This window comes from Falco naumanni, chromosome 4 (assembly GCF_017639655.2).
Source record: "Falco naumanni isolate bFalNau1 chromosome 4, bFalNau1.pat, whole genome shotgun sequence".
Lineage (NCBI taxonomy): Eukaryota > Metazoa > Chordata > Aves > Falconiformes > Falconidae > Falco > Falco naumanni.
This window is the reverse complement of record NC_054057.1, coordinates 87,121,316-87,141,958: the sequence shown is the minus strand read 5'-3', so window position 1 is coordinate 87,141,958 and position 20,643 is coordinate 87,121,316. Positions and strand designations below refer to the sequence as shown.

The 20,643-nt window shown below is 55.2% G+C and overlaps 2 protein-coding genes, 1 long non-coding RNA gene and 1 other non-coding gene across 6 annotated transcripts in view; 2 read left to right on the top strand and 2 right to left on the bottom strand.

Annotated features, from left to right (window-relative positions):
- Nucleotides 1-6,621, bottom strand: part of TRAF7 (TNF receptor associated factor 7) — a 35,885-nt gene extending 29,264 nt beyond the window's left edge. The window contains exon 1 of one of the 3 annotated variants that reach the window (XM_040591620.1): nucleotides 6,464-6,621. The gene's annotated coding sequence lies outside the window, so the exon portion shown is untranslated. Of the gene's footprint in view, nucleotides 1-3,000; nucleotides 3,073-6,463 lie in introns of those variants that run through there. The other 2 variants (XM_040591618.1, XM_040591621.1) reach the window with 2 other exon arrangements.
- Nucleotides 6,622-6,835: 214 nt separating this feature from the next.
- LOC121087950 lies at nucleotides 6,836-8,010 on the top strand. The gene is made up of 2 exons (XR_005827794.1): nucleotides 6,836-6,983; nucleotides 7,181-8,010. It is a non-coding gene; the product is annotated as an uncharacterized LOC121087950 (long non-coding RNA).
- On the top strand, nucleotides 7,022-7,112 carry LOC121088132. Its single transcript, XR_005827838.1, has one exon. It is a non-coding gene; the product is annotated as a small nucleolar RNA SNORD60 (small nucleolar RNA).
- Nucleotides 8,011-9,650: 1,640 nt separating the features above from the next.
- Nucleotides 9,651-20,643, bottom strand: part of RAB26 (RAB26, member RAS oncogene family) — a 32,877-nt gene continuing 21,884 nt past the window's right edge. Inside the window, exons 3-9 of the mRNA XM_040593389.1 lie at nucleotides 17,397-17,438; nucleotides 16,425-16,491; nucleotides 16,030-16,082; nucleotides 13,426-13,491; nucleotides 13,200-13,256; nucleotides 12,663-12,739; nucleotides 9,651-12,398 (exon numbers count right to left, since the gene is read on the bottom strand). Coding sequence (XP_040449323.1) covers nucleotides 12,296-12,398; nucleotides 12,663-12,739; nucleotides 13,200-13,256; nucleotides 13,426-13,491; nucleotides 16,030-16,082; nucleotides 16,425-16,491; nucleotides 17,397-17,438 — 465 coding nt within the window. The 3' untranslated portion in view covers nucleotides 9,651-12,295. The remainder of the gene's footprint in view (nucleotides 12,399-12,662; nucleotides 12,740-13,199; nucleotides 13,257-13,425; nucleotides 13,492-16,029; nucleotides 16,083-16,424; nucleotides 16,492-17,396; nucleotides 17,439-20,643) is intronic.

Here is a 20,643-nt window from a genome sequence, read left to right as displayed (position 1 = left end):
ACTTCAGGGAACGATAAATGCAATAATCAATGGGATGAGGTCCCTGACCCAACTACTGTGGGTGGTAGGAAAATATGAGGCAAGTGGATGGTAGAAAGCAGTCAGGTTCATGTGCCCTCTGCTAATAACATCTATTTTTGCAACTGCTGAAGACAGAACGGGGGTAGGCAGAACAATGCTACCACCCGGGAGGGCATTTCTTACACCCTTAGGATGACCTCTCTATGGCCAGGCTTCTACATCGAGCGGTGCAGTCAGTGCTAGAAGAGCACAAAACGTGAACAGAAGTTCAATCCTAGTGACAGAGCATGGCACTTCTATCTGGTGCGTCTTTGGTTCTGTGGCACAAAAAGTCTTTTTACTGTTGACATGTTTTTGCATTGCTCTTAAAAGTCCTAGAGACTTTTCTGAGCTACTTGAAGTGAGACCATAATTGTACTGAGCTGTCATCAATAAAAATAAAAGTGATATTTTTAATTGCTGCTTCTTTCACCAGCGCTTGAATTGACTGCAGAGACGAGAGAGCACATTCAACAGCTGTTTGAACACTGTCATTCCTTTGTGCAAACGCAGTTCAGAAAGGGGAAATAATTTTATATTAGGTGCTTTTCCTAAAGGGTAATGAGTTCTTGAGATAGAAAAACTTTTTGCAATACTTCACGTTAAAACCTGAAGCAGTAACCTTGAAATGTGCCTGTACCTGGATCAAAAGTGATTGCTCTGGTGGAACAAAGCATCTCACTTTTCCCAAAAATCTAAAATCAAGTTACAAGTTAGAACAGAGGCCAATGTTCAATGCTGTTTCCATGACACAAAAGCTACACTTGAAGCTTTACTCCCATTTTAGGAAACCCGGAGGCATTCACCTACTACACCATTTTTCTTATGCATAAGGCCACAGACCAGGGTTCAGTAGCACCCAACCCCTGCAACCGAGATTGGATTGTCTTGGCTCAGGACCTATGTGGCCGCTGTTAGGGTGGCCAGGCTGGCAGAACCAGGCACACTCAGAGCTCTTCCACACAAGGACTTTAATCAAAAGGTGCTTTAAAAGTCAGCCCTACCATTACAGTGCTGCATGCTGTTCCTTTCACAGCTTGTGATCTTTCTCACATCCTCACTCAAAGAACAGACCCATTCAGGGACCTTCACATTATTAAATTGTGGATTTGTTTAAGAAAAAAAAACACAACCAAGCCCTCAAATAACCTACTGCTCCAAGACAAAATCGCAGTCCTGCTGCTGTTTCTTGAGGGGGAATGTCCATCTCCTCTGTGCAAGGCAGATCATGATGTAAGATGTCAAGCTTCAAAAGCTAAGAATAATCACCTACACAAATCACATCAGAACTGGTGCTAACTGGTGTTCCTCAGCCTTGCTTGACAGAGAGAACAAGCTGCTGCCAAGACCCCACAGGGTCCTGCGGGCTAGCTGAGGCTCTGCTGCTGGTTTCCCTGCTGCAAACCAGCCTGCAGGGGTCTGGTAGATAGATGGGCTTGCAACTCATTTGAAAAAAAAAAAAAAAAAATCTAAAACATGCCAGGTCAACAGCAAAGCCTAGGCGATGGAGTGATTCAGCTTCTCAAGGCTGTGATGGACAGACTTGCCCACGAATAACAGAAACTAACCCATTCTCAGCCATCCTAGACCAACCTTGGCCAGTATTCCACCAAAGTTCAAAAGCTTATTCTCATCTGGCCTGGGAAAGGAGTTAAACACCAATAAATGTACAGAGATCTTAGCAGACACTGCACCCAATGTCCTCCAAGGAAGCCAGAAGAACGCTTGTCTCACCTGCTGCATTCTCCTTTCCAGAAACCACCGTGCTACACCCAAGGTAATCAAGTTTCTGCTATCCTTCGTTCCTCAATTGCTGTGCAGTCACTGAGGGCTCTTCACACTGCTTTGCCTTACAGGTGGCTGCCTTCTCTGGAAGGGTTTAACCACTCCTATCACATTATGGGATTCTTCCAGATTAAAGTCATAAGACAGCTGAGCTCATTACTGTCATTACTCAAAATGCACAAAGTATCACTTCCACCCCCTGTTCACCCCAACATCCTCCAAGGCTTTGAAACTTCATAACACGCTCTTGCTTGCCCTCTGGGTGCAATCAGACCACTTTAAATACCCATCTGAAACGCATCAGCTCCTTCACAAAAAAACCCCAACCCAAAATATATATATCCAGTAAACTTTTTTTTGCACAGTTTCCTTAGACTTTGCCACTGAGAACAAGCAGGAAAGTACAACATAAGACAGCTATGTCCTGTTAGGGAGAGTTAACCAGCAATTGGGAAAGGGAGAAAATCGTAGTGCTTCCTGGGTAGCGTGTGAGCTGGGCAAAATACCATCAAACTAGTGATGTCCTGCCCTTCGATAAACAAGCATTGAATCCTTGATTCTGAAAGAATTTAGTGGATGTGGACACTTCCACTGCGGTAAATGTACTGACAACTCTCAGACAGAAGCACTGTTCAGCATCCCATAACCACCTAACGCCATGCTAGGAAAGCTGGTTTAAACCACTCGCCCAGCGTACCATCAGCAACTGTACTGCAGCCACGATGGCTTAGGATGCACGGGAGAGGCAGTGAGAGGTACCAAACTCTTCTCACAAACTTGACTTCTTTGCTCACAACTTTGCTTAAAGAATATTGAGGATTTCCCATCTCTGAAATGACCAGAAACAACCTCAGAAAACACTTGCTGGGTTGCTGCACAACTAGGCATCGTTACACTTCCTTCCAAAGGTCACTTTGAAGGATCACAAAATCAGCATAATACCACTCCAGCTCGCTGGACAGGTGACAGGTAATCACTTCTGGAGTCAGATTTCAGATACCTCCTGCTTCTTCACGAAGATCTAGACACAGGGATGAAAACAGTTCCTCACTGCTGTCCGTGACTCCTAAAGCACCGCAGACCCCAGGGAACACTGCTGACATGGCCCTGACATCAAGCACCCAGGGCAAACACTTTACCTTGAAGGAAACTCACCACTGGCTGTCCAAACTGGCAAAGCCCGGTAAGACGCCACCGTGACCAAGTTCCTAAGCTGCAGGCAGGCTTTTCCTCGGTCAAAATGTCTCTTCCACTATCTGTGTGCGTGTATGTGTGTATCGCTCTTAAGTGATGTAAACAGAAAGGCATGCAGAGCAGTGGGCGATATGTAAATTCAGCTGGAAAATCCCACAGCTCGGCCAATCTCCGTGCTGCCTCGCAGCTTTGCCCTGGCTGCTCCCAGACTGAAGTCTAGCGCAGAAAAAAACACCACTCTCTTAGCACACACAGATTTATTCCTCTGATGAGAAAAATCTCCAGGGACAGGTCGGTCCATCGCTCACTTTAAAGGGAGTTTGAGTTTCTCGCCCTCTTTAGACAGTACCCAAACTATTTGTAACACTGAATATGAAGCAGCCTAACAATCAGCAACACAGCCTTTCCTTGTACGGACAAGCCAGGGAAACCCCCTCAACTAAGAATCCCCACAAAAAGGCGGAGCTGGTGAGCAGGGCTCACCTGAAAGACAGGCACTGATGGTGGGGGGTTTCTACTGCCAGGACACCCACCCCACACAGGAGAAAACCATGGTCCCACAGCAGAGGCTCTCCCAGGAGCAGGCGCTGCCCCACTCCAGTCCCCAGGACACCTCATTAAAAGCAGCACGGTAACTCTGATAAAGCTCCGAACTCAGGCCGCGCTAAAGGCAGAGTGGGAGCAGTCTGTAAAAGGGTAAGTTGGAGTGCTGCTGCCCTGGACTCCTGGGGGAGTTGCTGTGCTTAAAAGAAAGGCAACACATACCCCTGTGCAACTGCCCACCTCCTCCCTTGCCCCAGGCAGCTGCTACATCCCCTGATCCAACCCATGGGCAAGGGGACACCCAGCGTGTGCCTCATCATGCCCACAGCGAAGGAGTACAGGCAAGGAAGGGCAGACAAGAGGCATAAAAATCGGGAGAGAAGAGTTCTGACAGCCAGCTTTGTCCACATAACCCAAGCATTGAGTTAGTGACACCAGGAAGCATTTTCTCTCAGTGCCTTTCTCCTGGCACAGCTGGGCTTGGCTGAGACAACCTGAGAGGCAGGTATGATCATGCTTCAGAAAGTGCCACAGTCATGGCTAGCAGGGACTAGGAAGGTCCTGCGGAACAGGCAAACTCTCAGCCCATGAGGTGACTAACTGCTGAACACCAACTGAAGCTGCAAAATGCTCAGCACTGTTCAGGACCAACTCCCACCAATGCACGGCCACTTCTGCGGCAGATCACGGCAGGGCAGAGCAGGCACCAGCACCAGCACTGTCACACGGCACTCTGCAGCTCTGGCAGCAGCATTGTGTTCGTGGAGCCCCAGGAAGGGAATAGCTGACTGCAGAAACGTTTCAGCCAGGGGACACAAACTTACCTGTGGTGCATCACGAGTGGCTTAAGGTCATCTAAGGCTGCGCTGCCACAGGAATGGGCAGTTGTGGGCCCAGCCCCACCACACTCACACTGCAGTGTGGCTGGTATCACCATGTGATACCTTGGGTCTGGGAAGCAAACTGCCTGAAAACTTTGGATTTGGCGGTTTTTTTCCCCTTGGGTTCAATCAGCATCAGGAAAACTCACGTTTGGATGTTACCAGTGAAGGTACCTGCATTATCTGACTGAATGTTCTGGTCACTCCAGTTTGGCTTAAGTTTCCCACTGTCACCAAAATTTAACTTCCCTCATCATGAAACATTCTTTTCTGCAGGGCAGTTTCACCTGCAAGCGATCTGCTGCTGCACAGTGCAGCAAACCAAACCGCAAAGCTGCAGCTTTCTGGCTAGATTTACCCCGTCCCTTCTCAACCTTACTTGAAGCAGTAGTGCCCAGGGTGGGGGACCCCCAAGACATGGAGGGGGACCCAGCAGGCTGCAGACAGCTCCCTGCATGATGCTTAGGAAATCCCAAAACTCTTTGATCTTCCACTCCTCAGGTGCGCAATGAGGATAGCGCTGCCTGTTCTCTCGCACCTTGTCAATGGTGACAGCCAACTCTTTGGCCTTGTGGTTAGTAGATGTCTGTACAGTACTTGGACACAATGCAGCCCAATTTTTGGTGGTGCACTGAGTTTATCTTCACCACAACACACTTTCTGTGAACTACCTCCTCTCCTCGCACAGCTCCCAGGGAGCCCTGTAAAGGCTGTCATGGAAGTGGTTGACTTTCTCACACCACTTTCCCTCAGCAAGGGCTTTCTGGAACCATCCTTCACTCACACAGCCCTCTCCATACAGACCCAACAAATGTAATTGTGGCTGTAAGCAAGAGTCACTGACAGACAAACGCTTGAGGCCAAAATGCAACAGCTATTTAACAGGAACACTAACTGCTTAGTACAGACTGGAAAGAATACATCACTGGGGGGAAAATGCACAGGGAGGCAAAATTAAAGTGCTGGGATCGAAACAAAGTGTTTGGCAACATTGTCAAAGTTGAACCACAGTTCTGCACAATACAGTTAACCCCCGGCGGGTACAATAGCCTGGACCTGGCTTGCTATGTGTGTATCAAACCCCACCGTACCAGTTTCTTCTCACAGCTACTGCCCCCCAGCAGAGTCTGTCTGAGCCATTGTCTTTGATACCAACGGAGCTCAAAAGCACACTGAACTGAAAGAAGGTCCTCGCTTCTGGCTCTCATGCAACACAACAGGATCATCAGATCACAGAGATCAAACAGGCGAAAAATGTTTGACAGCAAGTCTGTTGGAGGAACAGCAGCTGCAAGCTGGGGGCAGAATAAGGCAGAACTTAAACACCATGTTTGAAATGAGAAAACAACAGGACAATTTCATTGCCCACTCCAAGATGTGCAATTGTCTTGGGGCAATGATGGAGATCTACCACCAAATATCCTATATTGCATAATTGTGAAACCAAAGCACAAGGAAATGAGGTTACTGGAAGATCAAGAGAGAATCATCAGCAACACGTGCCCTAAGTCAGGCAAGTAATGGAGCAGAAAAAGAGAAAACTAAGCACCCCCCGTGATGAGATATGTCAAACGGCAAAGGGGAGGCAGCCGAAGCGAGGAGAGCAAGCCGTGGCCAGGACTCATCGAGGACCAAACACCACCGGATAGGAGACACGGGCTCCTCTGCGCACCTGGGCAACCACGCTGGCACCTACACGGAGTTTACAAACCACCGACCCAACCGCACCAGGGAAAGGGACGAGGCGGCAGAAGACGCGGCAGCGCTGCCAGGCGGGCGGCGGCCCCCGCAGCTGCCCCGAACAGCCCCGCCGCGCCCGGGGGAGCCTCCGCAGGCACCTCCCCACCACGGGAACCCAGCGCCCAGCGCCCCCGGCCCTCACCGTCCCCATGGCCCAGCCCGGCCCTCCCCTCACAGCGCTCCCTCCACCCTGGGCCCGCCCGGGACCCCCCACCCCTCAGCCAGGGGCTCCCCCCAGCCCGGCCTAGGCCCGCCCGTACCTAGCAGCAGCAGCGGCGGCGGCCGGAGCGCCGGTAACCGGCCCCGGCACATCGCGACCCCGGGCCTGCTCCCCGCTTGTCTAGCGGCTCAGCTGCCGCCCGGGCCAGAAGCCCCGCGCCCCGCGCTCCTCGGGGCTTGTAGTCCGGCGGGCCGCCTCCCGCCCGCGCCTCGCCGCGCCTCCGTGACGTTGGGACTACAACCCCCAGCAGCCCTCGCGGCCCAGCGCTGATTGGACCTTTTCCAGTCACTCGATGCTACAACCACTGCTGCTACTGGCTTGGCGCGGCCTTCTCCAGGGGCCAATCAGGCGGCAGCAGACCACCGCCTCGGGCCACGCTGCGCCGCGCGGCGCCATTGGAGCGAGGAAGAGCGGTGACCAATGAGCGCTGGGAGGGGCGGGAAGGCGATCACGCCAACCGCTCGCCATTGGCGTCTCCTCAGACAGCGTGGCCAATAGCGCCGTGGGGGCAGTTATAAAGTCTGCAGCGGGGGCAGGCAGCCGGCCTTTCCAGGTGGGAGGTGAGGCCGGTGGGCATGCGGCGGGGCGGCGCGGGCCGGGCCGGTGATGATCTCTTTCTACCTTTCTGACACCTCGTCTGAGGGCGGCGGGCGGTCGCGGCCCCTGCTGACGGTTCACGGCTGAGGCCCGAGGCAGGCGCGGCGGGGCCGGGCGGGGCGGCGCGGCCCGCTCTCACCGCGCTGCCTTTTCTCTTCAGGACTCGGCGGGAACCGGATCGCGGCGGCCCGAGGGGCTGTGAGGCGGGGACGGTGAACAGCGACGGAGGGCCCGGCGGCGGGCGGTTTTCCTGTGCGGTGTGGCCTGAGCGGCGGGGGGTGCGGCTGCTCCCGGCCTTCTGGGCTGGTAAGACGCGGCCCCGTTCGTTCCCAGCGTTGTGCCGGGAGGTGGTGCTGAGCTGGCCCCGGTGTCCAGCCCCGCGCCCGTAGGCCGCGTCAGGAAGCTGCAGTCGGGGGCAAGGCACGGAGGGGTCTTGGGCGGGTGAAACTGGGGCTGGAGGAACCACTTGGTGCCTTGGCATTGCTGCTGTGCCAGCGCAGTGTAGGCTGCAGGCCTCGGAGCAGAGCAAACGCTGCAGCTCCGACTACAGCTAAAAACCGTGCTTGTCTGGGGTTGCTGTGTCAAGCGAGGAAGCTGCTGTTTCTCAAGCTGTACAATTTGGGAGTCGAGAGTTTTAAAGCACAAAGAAGCAGTCACAGAATTGGCTAAAGTACAAGAAATCAAAAGTCATTGACTTTTACTCTGCCACATGGTGTAGCTTAAGGTAAACACCATGGCAGATGGTGTTGCAGCAGTATGAGTAGTTGAGAGCATTCACAGAATCAACTCCAGTGCTAGACTGTGTAGACGGTTCATATCTTTGATACTCACTAGCATGGATTCTAACAAGTTGCTCAGGTAATGATCTTTCTCCAACATCAAATCAAGTTCAGGCTTGTAATTTTTAAATTGTTTGCTGTTGTATTTCCACTTTGGCTTCTATATTATACCAATTTTATAGCTTATACATCTAATAAAGTTTTCAAAATACTTGTTTTGCTTTTGCTTCTATTGTTCACAAATACCATGGGTGGTGTGTAAAAGCACATACCAACTTTAAACTTTGGATTTGGGCAGCCAGCAGACCATGTCTGCTGTTACTATTCACTTTAGGGGAACCAGGACACCTTAAAACATGCTCCACTCACTTTAGAATCATAGAATTTTGGTTGGTAAATACGTGATTGGGTCCAGATATTAAACTAGTCCTGCCAAGGCCACCACTAGATCATATCCCTAAGTGCCACATCTAAACATGTTTATTACCCCCAGGGATGGTGACTTCAGCACCCCCCTGGGCAGCTTGTTCCAGGGCTGCACAACCCTTTCAGGGAAGAAATTTTCCCCAATACCCAATCCAGACCTCCCCTGGTGCAACCTGAGGCTGTTCCTTGTGATCTGGGAGAAGAGAGCCCACTCCCCCCTTGCTACAGCCCCCACTCAGGCAGCTGTAGGGAGCGACCAGGCCCCCTGAGCCCCCTTTCTCCAGGCTGAACACCCCAGCTCCCCCTGCTGCTCCTCACAGGGCTGGTGCCCCAGCCCCTTCCCCAGCCCCGTGCCCGTCCCTGGGGTGCTCCAGCCCCGCGGTGTCTGTCTGGGAGCGGGGGGCCCAGCACCGAACCCAGGGTCCCCGCTGCGGCCGCACCAGTGCCCAGCACAGGGGGACGGGCACTGCCCTGGGCCTGCTGGCCACACGGTTTGGGACACGAGCCAGGGTGCTGTTGGCCACCTGGGCACACTGCCGGCCCATGCCCAGCCGGCCGTCAGCCAGCCCCCCCAGGCCCTTCCCCCCAGGCAGCTCCCCAGCCTGTCGCGCTGCGTGGGGCTGGTGTGACCCGTGTGCAGGACCCGGCAGCGAGCCCTGGTGACCCTCACCCAGCTGCCCTCAGCCCAGCCTGCCCAGAGCCCTCTGCAGAGCCTTCGGGCCCTCCGGCAGATCAACGCTCCCAGTCCGACTTGGTGTCATCTGTAAACTTACCGAGGGTGTGCTTGCTCGAGGGTGTGCTCGCTCGATCCCCTTGTCCAGACTCGATAAAGCCATCAAATAGGACGATAAAGCTAAAGCCATCGAACAGGATGGACCCCAGCGCTAAGCCCTGGGGACACACCGTGTGACGGGTCGCCATCTGGGTTGAACTCCATTTGCCACCGCTCTCCCAAGTTTTTTATCCAGTGAGCAATGCACCCACCCAAGCCCTAAGCAGCCAGTTTCTCCAGGAGCACCCTGTGGGAAACGATGCCAAGGGCTTTACCTGAAGCCCAGCCAGCCCCCACCCACGGCTGGGTACCCAGAGAGCAACGGCTCCTACTATTAAGAGGCTGAGGCAGAGAAGGCATGAGGGACCTCAGCCTTCTCCTCATTGTCACTGTCCCCCCGCCCCATCCAATAAAGGATGGAGCTTCTCCTTAAGCCTTCCTTTTGTTGCTAATGTATTTATAGAAACATTTTTAAACTATCTTTCACAGCAGTAGCCAGATTAAGGTAATTCTCGTTGCGTGCACTGGAGCACCTGAACCCATGCTGGTAATGGAAGGTTCTAGATGGGTTCATGAATAAGCTGAGCGACGTGAAACATTAAAACAGCACAGGTGTGCAGGTTGGACAGGCGAAACACCACTGTAGCCACAAAGATTATTAAAAAAATTTATTAACAGGAATGAAAAGCTGTAAACAAGAGCCAACAAAAATGGTAAGTCGCATGTAACGCCAAATCCTCTGGCTTGTTTGAATGCACTGAACAATTAATTCTTCATCGCTTGGTGGCAGTAAACGCCCATGTAAAAAGATGCCAAATAACAGTCCGAGGAGGAGCTTTGGGGCAAGGTCAGTGTGCAGGCACTGGGAGACCAGTCCTACAGATGGGACTTGTAACTGGGAGGGATGGGGCCGAGCCTGCCTTGGAGTTTGGGTCTAATGCCACGAACGCAGCTGTGATGTCTGCTGCGGCAGAGCCAGCTCCCAACAAGCATATTTAAAGTACTCCAGCGGGCAGCATTTACATCTTCCTTATTTAAATTAGGTTTTAAATTGCATTTAGTCCCACACTGATGGAGTAAGTTGAGAGCTGTCAGCTTTTTCTTCAAGACGGCAGGACGCAAGGCTCTCCTGCCCTGCGAGGAGGAGGGAAGGCAGCGCCCTGATGGGAGCACTGGGAAAACTGCTGCTTATCTTTGCCTTTAGGGAGGATCCCTGTGGGGCAGCGTGTCTGCGCAGTGATGGCACCTCGGGACACCTCAGATACCTCAGACACCTCGGGACGGGGGCTGCTGCTGCGCTGCTGGGGTCAGGCTGGGAAAACGCGGAGCCAAAGGCAGTCGGGGCACGGAGCTGTGCCGGAGCTGCCTGGCTCTGTTCCCTGCCTCTGCCCGGTCAGCCCTTCCCAGCACAGCTGGGATACCAACACACCAGTACCTAGGAAGCTCAGAACCATGGAAAATCCCTTTTTTTTTCTTAACCTCAGCCAGCCAGTGCATGCTACGCAGCCCAGGATGGGGATGGAGGTGGCTGTAAGATAAGCAGCTATATGTAGGGACACGCTGGTCGGGCAGCAGCCACAGGAGCACAGCCAAGCTCACCAAAGCAGCTTGAAACAGCCCGTCTTACAGATTCCTGCTCACTTCTTGACAGTGCCTGCTTGAAAAACTTCCAGATCCTTCCCTGTGTTCTGTTGCTACTTGCAAGCAAACTTAAAGGAGTGCTTGTAGCAGGCATTGCCACCTTTTAGAGTGGGTCAAGGTGAAAATTTCAATCAGACAATTGAAAGTTTTTGTCTCTCCCTAAAATGCTATTTAGGAAAAATGCTCCATTCTCAGTAGGTTTATTTTAGGATCCTTTTTTGTACTGTTATTGTGCTGAACCCCCTTTAAGCAGTAGCTGCTCACTTCCCTGTAGCTCACCAAGGAGCTCTGAATTGCATGCAGTAAAGGGTCTTTGGCCACGTCAGGAATGCAGCGCTGGAGCTAATGCCCTGAGCAAAACAAGGGGCAGGGCCACCTGAACCAACTGCTGGGAGAGCTGGTGCTTGGCTGGGGTGCTGGAGAATGTGTTATTTTATTTAAGGATGAAGGATGGGTTACATTATTTAAAGTGTTCCATTTAGGGCGGCATGGGGAGGTTCAGTGCAGCGAGCACCTGGTGTCGTGTGTGTGTAATTTTCAAAGAAGAAAATGGCCAAAGGCCAAACACTTCAACCAAATTCAAATTTGTACTTAGGAGTGCAGCTTTTTTTTTAAAAAAAAAAAAAGCACCAAATGCCTGACACAGACCAAAGAGGTGAGCAGTCCATTGAAGAGAGCTGGCAGGAGAGTCTGAAACCTGCAAAATCAATGCCTACAGCCTTCCCCCAGCTTTCCTCAGTTAAAAGCTGTCCCAAGAGAACTTTGGAGATATCAAAGCATTGTTGCAGTCTAAAAACGCTACCACACTTACATGAAAGTATTTAGAATAAGCTGCAATACATTAGATTTCTTCTCAATTAAAGTACTAGAAACGGCAGAACCAAAGCCTTCGCCAACCAGTTAAACATTTAGGAAATCTCTGTACAACAGGTAGGTCAGCAGGAGCTCACTCGGACAGACAGCTAAGCTCTTGTCTTCTGCAGGGGAGAGGAGAAACCTTCATCGAGGAGGTGTCTTACACCATGCGCAAGTGGGACAGACAGAAGTAAGCAACTACAAAAACAGTTACTCTGAAAATGAGCCTTCCCTGCGTGCCCCAGGCCAGGGCTCTGAGCAGCTGCCTTCCAGGTACACGGCGGGAAAAAAGGGAATTCAGGACTTTTTCCTACCCAGATGTTTGGTGGGGAGAAGGTGTTCGTTCCCCTTCCTCACACCGTAACTCTTACTAACGTTAAAGATGCCCCACCGTGCTCCTGGCTGCTGCTGAACAAGCGGAGACAGCCGGGTCTACCACCTGCCGCTGCGCCGGAGGGAGCAGCAGTGAGACCCCAGCCCCCAGCAGTCCCTTCCCAAACGCCCACCTCCCACCTGCATCAGGATGAGCCAGGTGGGAGCGACCGGCGAGGACAGCCAAAGGGCTCGCGGTGCGGATGGATGCGATGGGGGTTCAGGGAGCAGCGCCTGGCATGTGGCTGCAGCACAGCCAGCGCCCACCCCATCCCAGAGAGCTTTTTCTGCTGCTGCTTCATTCCCCATGTCTCAGCTTACCTTCTAGGCAGATACAGACACGACAGACAGACATGCACACATTGCCCACGAGGAGGGAGCGCGGCGCACAAACACTTGGCATGAGTCTCTGTACAATGCACCGAGCGCATTAGGACCTGCAGCAGCCGGAGCCTCTCACTTCCTTCTTCACGTAGTCGTGGAGCTTGAATTTGGGCTCGTTGGGCAGCTTCATGGACCTGTGCTTCAGTTCCCTGCGGGCAGGGGAGAAATGTGTTACTCTTCTGCCCTACGCTGCCTGCCCCAGCGTGGCTGGACCCAGCTTGGTCTAGATGGTTGGCTAAAGCTCCCCCGATGAGCCATTTCTCCTGTGAGATGGCAAGGACTTGCCAGCACATGAGCTGAAGGTGGGAGACCAAGGAACAAAAAGGTGGGTGACAGTGCCAGCCTTTATCTCCAAGACTGCTGTCCCCACCACGGGCGAGGCGCCCAGCACAGCTGCAACACCAGTCACTTACTTTGCAATGGCTGTGAACGCTAATTCGACATTGAGGCCACTTTTTGCGCTGGTCTCCATAAAGGGCACTCCGTACTCCTGTGGGACAAGACACATCGGCGTCAGAAATGTCAGCCGGGGTGTTCCCGGGGGCTCCCAACTCGCGCCAAGCCCGATGGAGACCAGTGCCGGCCACAGGAGCTCACACCCTGCCCTGGGAGAGGAGCGCTGCCGTGGGGGCCAGGAAAATCTAGTGAGGGTTCACAGGTCGGGCACTTCTTACCCAACTTGGTAAATAGTTTTGGAAGACAAAGAAGCAGCAAACGTTAGTGGAAGCTTAGAGGAGGAAGAGCAGAAGAGGAGGGACAGCACAACAAGGGAAGGAAAAGCAAAGTACTCCCAAGAGGTATTTTGGGCCAGACAAAACCATTTAACTGCCATTAAAGCCAGTTAACCATTTCACTGGTGTACATCACCAAGTACGCACTGGTGTGCTCGCACATCCCTGGTCAGCGCATGCAACAACTAGCTCCATTGCAGCAACGGATACCTCACGTACCTTGGCTAATTTTTCTCCATCTTCCCTTTTCACCACTCTGTCCTGGGCTGAATCCACCTGCCGACAGTAACGACAAAGAGCAATTTGGGATGATTTGGGAGGTCACCAGTAGGTGACCCCCACATCCCCTCACACCCTCCCCCGCCTGTGGCTGCAGCCCGGCTCCATCACAGGACCACCAGGTGAGGAAGAGGAGGCTCTGGCAAAGCCACGCAGCCAGGCTCACCTTGTTCCCCAGTAGCATGAGGACCACGTCTTGCTGTGCGTATTCATGGATCTCTGTCAGCCAAGCCTGGAGAGAGACAGCCAGAGAGGGGGGTGGGCAGCAGCTCTGGGGGGAGGAGGAGGATGGGGAGCTGCCCCAGTACCCGGCACCCTCACTGGGAAAGGCTGTCGCCCCGAGCACTGCTGGAGGGCGTTACGAGGACACAGGGAAGAGGGGGCTGGGGGGCAGAGGCAGAGCGAAAGGCCCAGCTCAGAGCTCAGCTGTGCGGGTGGGGAGCTGCAGGCTGGGAGCAGCCGGTCCGCAGCCCCCACAATTCAGCAGCACCCTGGGGAGAGGAGCTGCCTCTGCCCCTGCAGATCGGCAGGAGAAGCCAGCCAGCGACCAGGCTCCGAGGACACCCTTTCCCAGAGAGCCCTGTGGGCGAGTGGGCACCCTAGGGTGCCACTGAGTCCCCGGGGACCCACTTTGCCAAGCAAAGCCAGCGCTGTGCCTGCTGATCAGGACCCCGTTTTCAAGGATAATGCAGCCTTTCATTCTGCTGCCCGCTCTGTCTGACCACAGCCGCTTGTAGGACTTCAACCCAAACTCCCCCTCAGGTGAGACAGTCCAACTGTACCTTCTTTTGGAGGATAAGGCTGAGGGTTTGCTCTGGGACGTGCCCCATGCCCGCGTCCTGCACATGCTGCCCTCGTGCTGAGCACGCTCATCCCGGCAGGCTGAACCTGCCTCCCTGAGCCATGGGGTGACTTCCCTGCCCTCTAATCCATCCTAATCTAATCAAACCTGCCCTAATTCCCTGTAATCCCTGACCCCGCGGTGCGAGCAGCCGTTTGCTGCCTCCCGGGTGGGCAGCGCTGCTGCAGCCCGTGCCCCGGCTCCCAGTGCCGACACAGGGCTTGTGGCAAGTGCCAGGTGGTCCCCGCTCCACCACCGCTCCTTGCCCAGCAGCACCCTGCATCAGCACCCAGCATCAGCACCCTGCCAGCCAGGGAAATGAGGGATGATGCAGGATTAGAGCCTGTCACGGATGACACGCAGAAGCCCACCACATGTGGACGCAGCCCTGGGACCCCATGGCAGCCCAGCTGGGCTCAGGCCACTCGGCTCCATTGATGGGTTGGTCCAAGGGACACTCAGTCACTCCTGACAAACCCTCTCGGCTCCCTCCTGGCACTGCTCCCCCTCCATCCCTCTTTCCAGCACCTTGCAAATGCCTTGGGTGCTCATTCTTCCCTGTGGGGCCGCGTGTGCCCCGCGGACATCCCTCCCGTGTCCCCATGGGGCTGGGAGAGCTGATGCTGCAGGTGGGGCCACGTTACCGGGCAGTGTGAAACCTCCAAGTGATTATCAGTCTCATTGCAGCATCACCACCTCAGTGCAGACCTGCAGCCTGGTTAGCAACCAGCACTCGCTCTCCATTACGCCCGGCAGCAGATGCCTCTCCTTGAGCCATCCAGCTCCTCACAGGCTGGAAAATGCCACCGCTGGCCAGTCCCAGCTTGCTGGAACCATTCCCGGTGCCAGTGACACGGGAGCAGGGTGGCAGGACTGTGGGCACAGGGCAGTGGCAGGCACGGGGCTGCCGACAGAAGGATGCTCCAGATCAGGGACAGCTCCAGGCATCCAGGACCAGGGAGTCAGGGGGTGGCAGATCACGGCTCCCTGCTCGGGGGTGTTAACGCCGCACAGCACCGCCTGCGCTATTGAACAGGGTGGTTTTGCAGGCGCACAGCCTGCTCGCTGCAGACACGCAGGGTGTACTCTGTGTCCAGGACATGAGCAATTATGTCCTATTCATTCAAGGCTAATTGCTCCCCAGCCTCACGGCACTGCCAGTGCTGGCGTGGGTGGCCCCCAGCAGCCACATGAGTCTGATGGGGTGACAGGAGGGGACTCCGAGGCCAGTCCTCCTGTCCCCCCGTCCCCGTCCCCCCCAGCAACATGGCCACAAGCAGCATTTTTTCTGCTCCCACTCCCAGATTTAACAGCCCTCTGCTCTGACACTGCTCCCCAGCACCCCCGAAGCACCCACGCGGGGGCTCAGGGTCAGCCGGGGGGGGCTGAGTCTGTGGGAAGGGGCAGGCTCGGGCAGCACAAGGAACCCCGCAGAAGCCGGCAGGAGGGGCAGGTCTGCTGGGGGCCAGGAGCATGCAGCAGGATGCGGCCCCCTCGCCTGCTCGTGCCTGGCACTACGGCGGGCAGGGGCAATGCGGTGCCCAAGCCCAACCCGTTGGGACCCGAAGGTGCAGAGGAAGATGAGGGAGCATGCCACTCAGTAAAGCTGCCCATGCTCATTTACCACAGCAAGCTCTCCAGCCGGTGCTAATTACACGCAGCATTAATTTGCTGGTGAAGTGAATGTGTCACCCCTTTTCTTTGCTGAGAAAGGGAAAACCTTCTCCACCTGTCCTTTGGTGTCCTTGTAGGCAGACCCACCGTGAGACAGGTGCTCGGCATGAACTACAGCCCTTCTGGAAACAACTGTGGCTCTGACCCCCAGCATGTGCCTCCTGCAGCACGTACCCCTGCCCAGCGCTGACCCACTGCGACCCAGCCCGTTGCAGGCGAGGGACACGCGGCAGGCGCTGGGGCGTGCTGCCGTACCTGGATGTTGTCGAACGACGCTTTGTTGGTGACATCGTAGAGGAGGAGCAGGGCTGCGGAGAGAGGGATGGAGCGTCAGTGCCAGTGCTGGGCAGCAGCATGACCAAGCCCATGGCTCAGCACCAGCTCTGTGCCCCTCCCCCACTGCAGGTCATGCCCGGGGATTCGGTTTTAAAGCCCCGCTGAGGTCCCTGCTGTAAAATCTTAAGCAACATGCTTAAATCTACCACAGGGAACGCCTTAAACTCCCGGTGTTTGCACCTTGACATGCAGAGGCTCCTCCATCCTTGATGGCTGCTCCCTACGGGGAAACCACTCCGGTGATTGCCGACTCACCTGGCCTGGAGTGGTGGCCCGGGGCCCCGAGAGCTGGGAAGCGGGGTGGCCGTGCTTACCATGGGCATCGCGGTAGTAGGCATGGGTGACGCTGCGGAAGCGCTCCTGCCCGGCCGTGTCCCAGATCTGGAAGGCAGATGGGAGCAGAGGGGTCAGCCACGACCCGCCGCTGGGCGGGCAGAGGGACCGCCCGGCACCAAAACAGCACCAAACCCAATGGCACGGTGCAACCCCAGGAAGCTTCTTCAGCCTTTTGCTTCTAGGGAGTGTAATAGGAAAAATGACAAGTGGAACAAATATTGAAGCAGCACCTCCTTGCTCCCCAGCACGGGGAGACGATGGTGCATGGCAAAGGGCTCCCGACATGTTCCTTAATCGAAAAATCCATCTAGCAGATGGATGTGTGGGGACTCGTTAATTTAATTTATCAGTTTTTAATGCAGCAATACATTTGCAGAGTGCTACGGTGGTTCTCAGAGGAAGATCAGCGCTAATGTCTTTATTGAGCTCCGGGCAAAGGGGTCAGAGAAACAGTTGGGTCTCAGGTGGGGCTGGAGCCGCTCTGGCTGGGGGCGGGGGGACACAAAACCTGCTGTGTGTCCTGCAGGCTGGATGCAGGCTGAGCCGGGGATGTGGATCCCTTCGGAGGATCTCCATCCCTCTCACCACCCTCTGGCTCTCCCAAAGCAGAAGCTGCCTGGAAACGCTGGGCAAACCCCGCAGGTGCTGCTCTGGGCTCACCGACTCCAGCTGCAGTCACCGAGCAGTGAGGGGGCAGGGGGGCCGGGACGGGGGTTGCCATGATCCGACCAGCTCCCAGCTGGCTCCTGCCGAGGGGACAGAGCAGCTGAAACAGCTCATAAGGCTGTCCTGGGGTGGGAGAGGCAAAGGCAAAGGATGGAGATGGGGAACCTGCTTCTGGGGTGCCTCTCTGCCAAGGGGCTTTGGCCAGCCCCAAAACACCCAAGGAAGGGGGACGGACGGGGGGGACGGGACGTGAGGGAGCTGTTACTGGGGCCACAGGGACATACCTGCAGCTTCACCTTCACTCCATCCACCGTCAGCACCTTATTCTGAAAGAGAAGGGAAAGGCTGGTGAGGGGCAAGCATGGCTGTGGGATGCCGAGGACCCTGGGGAGGTGCACACCCCGGCCCCCATCCCGGACAGCATTTCCTCCCAAACCCTCGGGCTGAACTCCCCTCCCCGCTTTTTAAACTCGCATACATCGGTCACGGTGCCTGTTGGAGACATCTGCACCCTGGCCCAGCCAGAAGCTCATTCCCTGCACCCACTGCAAGCTACAGATCTGTTTGGATACTTAAACCCTCGCGTCTGCAAGGCTGATTTAGTGCAGCGTGCGGCTCGGGCTAGAAGACCTCTGGCAATAAATTAATGAGCACCAGCATCCCATCTTAATGGCCTTCAAAAGGCACAGCCAACTACTCCATATTCCGTCAGCAACTTAAAAATAACTCCTCTTCCTGCCGTTTATACTCATTTTTCTCTCCATGAGCACTGGTTTCTCTCTGGTTTTGTTCCCCCCACACTCACAGTTTTGCTTGTTTTTAGCAGGAAAGGTGGGAAGGAGGAGATGCCCCTCCATGCTGCCCTGCGGGGCTTTCCCCAAAGCCAAGGGATACTTGGGAGCACCAGGAGCTGCCCTGCAGAGCAGGGAGCAGCGTGGGGCCGTGGTGGGGAGCCCATCGTGCCCCTCTGGGCGGCTGTGCTGGCCAGCAAGGGCAGGGGACAGATCCTGACTGTGTCACAGAGCGACTGCCAGCCTGACAAGCTGCAGCAGGCTCTCCAAATACTAATCAAGCGCAATCCTAAAGATCCAGCGGTCCCTGGGGAAGGAGCAGAGAAAAGATTAATTTGCCTGCTAGATCCACAGAAATTAGCACAGTAATTAGTAGGACGTGATGAAAACACAGCCAGGGAACAGCGCACCAGTGGGATGGGGCAGCTGTTTGCTGCTCTGGTGATGACCAGTTTAAATCCCATTTACTCCACAGCAGGCACATGGCCATGGGACGGCCAGGACTACCCAGAGCCTGGCTGGGCTCCACCAGCTCAGCCCTGCTCCCTGCCTTCCCCAGCACCGACCGGCAGGAGCACGGGCTCTGCCCTGGCTCACAGCCCCCAGCACTGGCCACACCACCAGCTCCAGTGCCGCCAAAACCCTCCCAGGCAAACGGCAGCACACATGTGCCGGGAGCCAGCCCCACGCATCCCGTGCCACTCGGCACCAAGTACCAGGCACCTTGGGATGCTGGTGCCCAGCATCACCCCACCAGGACGGTGCCGGTGAGGCTCCTGTTGCTGTTTCGATTTCTTTAATTAGGGCAGAGGGAGCATCTCGGCTCTTGCACATCTACACTCACCAAACAGCGAGGATACGGGCGAGGAGGAGAGGGCAGGAGTGAGCCAGAGTGCTAAATTTACAGTCTGCTAAAGCAGGCGCAGGGGAGACGATCACGGTTTATAAATACCTTCAAAAGCAACAACTGAGACGAGGGAGCAAAGTGATTCACAGCCTGGGAGCGGTAAAAATAGGCAGCCAGGCTGTGGGGTGGGAGAGCCAAAAAGCACTCGGGGAGCCAGCTGGGGGCTCAGGACTGGCTTGTCGTGCCCCATGCACAGACCTGAGGCTTTGCCCAGGGCACGAAGCCGGGGCTGCTGAAGGCTCAAAGTACTTCGAACCGAGGGTTCCCACTGCCACGAGGTGCTCACCGGCCCCTCGGCACGCCAGCTCCTGGGGGAGCACGGCCACGAGCCATCCCCGGGGTGGAAACACAGGCCACAGTGAACGGTGCTGAGAAAATCCAAGCAGAGGAGCACACCAGCAGACAGAACCATGCTGCCGGGCAGCCGTTTTGTGGGTGAGACAGGGCAGATTTACTTTCTGCAGAAGATCTGCTGTCTGAGCTCAGCTTGTCCCCCAAAACCCCGGGTCCTGCCTGCAGGTCCTGGTACATGCCGTGAGGTACAGGGCTGGGAGCCCTGGGCTCTGCACGGTGCGATGCTCATCCAGATGCTGTCCCCCACCAGTGGCAACCAGCTGCCAAGCCACCAGCCGGGGACCATGCCAGGGGCTGCAGAGAGTGGAAAACACTCCGCATTTCCCCACTGGCCCCAGAGCTGCTCTGGATCTCGGCACAAGCACCAGCAGCCCTCACAGGTGACAAGGACACTTGGTGTGATGGTTGATGACAAGAGACAAGGACACTAGGAGCTTCACATCAAAACCAGCACCAAACAAGTGCCCTTCCCTGCACAGCCCCACCAGCACCTCCACCTCGGAGGAGAGTGCGCACCCAGGGGTGGCTGTGCCAAGGTGTGCGGCCGTGTCCCCAGTGTGGCCATGTTCCAGGGGTGACCAGCCAGTGGGAGCCAGGGGGAGGGAGGGAGAACATGGCCCCAGCCCTGAGCATGGACCAGCCAAGCCCAACAAAACACCAGGTGAGCAGCCAAAACCGCTGAAGCTCTGATGCTGCACCTCATGCACTGACCTCCACTTTAGGAACTTAATTAACAGTAAAGCTGGCAGCAGCAGGATTCATACTAATTGCGACTGACCTACATTCTAGTGGGGGGAAATGCTCAAACCTAATTAAAGCCTGCACGTGGACCCAGGTGCTGCTGGACCAGGCTGGGGAAAAAAAATGGATTCCCCAGGGTCTGGGTGTAGAAGAGAGCAGTGCTTCAGGGTGAGCAGTTGCAGAGATGCTCCTGCAGGCAGCAGCCACAGCCAGAGCCAGCCAGAGCAGCAGCTCCTGCCTGCACCCCTGCCTGTACCCCTGCCTGCATCCCTGCCTGCCCCTGAGCACAGGGCAGCTGCAAAACAGCAGTGAAGAAGGCGAGCAGAAGGTGGGAGGAGTGGGGTGGGAAAAGGCAAGGGCTGCCATCAGCAGCACACAGCAGCTCCCGCCAGTGCCACGTGAACCAGATGCCCAAGTCTTCCCCCACACCACGGCTAATAAACTTTCTAGCTTCCAATTATTACTGTTTTTTTTTCAAGGAGCTGCAGTTCAATTCCATGCTCACAGCCCTTCAAAGGCACAGCTGGGGGGTTTAACTACCAATAAGCATCCAAAGACAAAAGACTTATGTGTGTCAGTGCAGTGAAACATGAAATACACTGCCAGGCCCAACAGCAAGGAGAGCGGTTGTGCTGCTCAAGGTTCATTCTCAATCTTGCACAGTTTAACATAATAGAGGTAATACTCACAGCAGGCCACCCGCTACAAAAGCGGGCAGGAAAGCCACCCCCACAACTC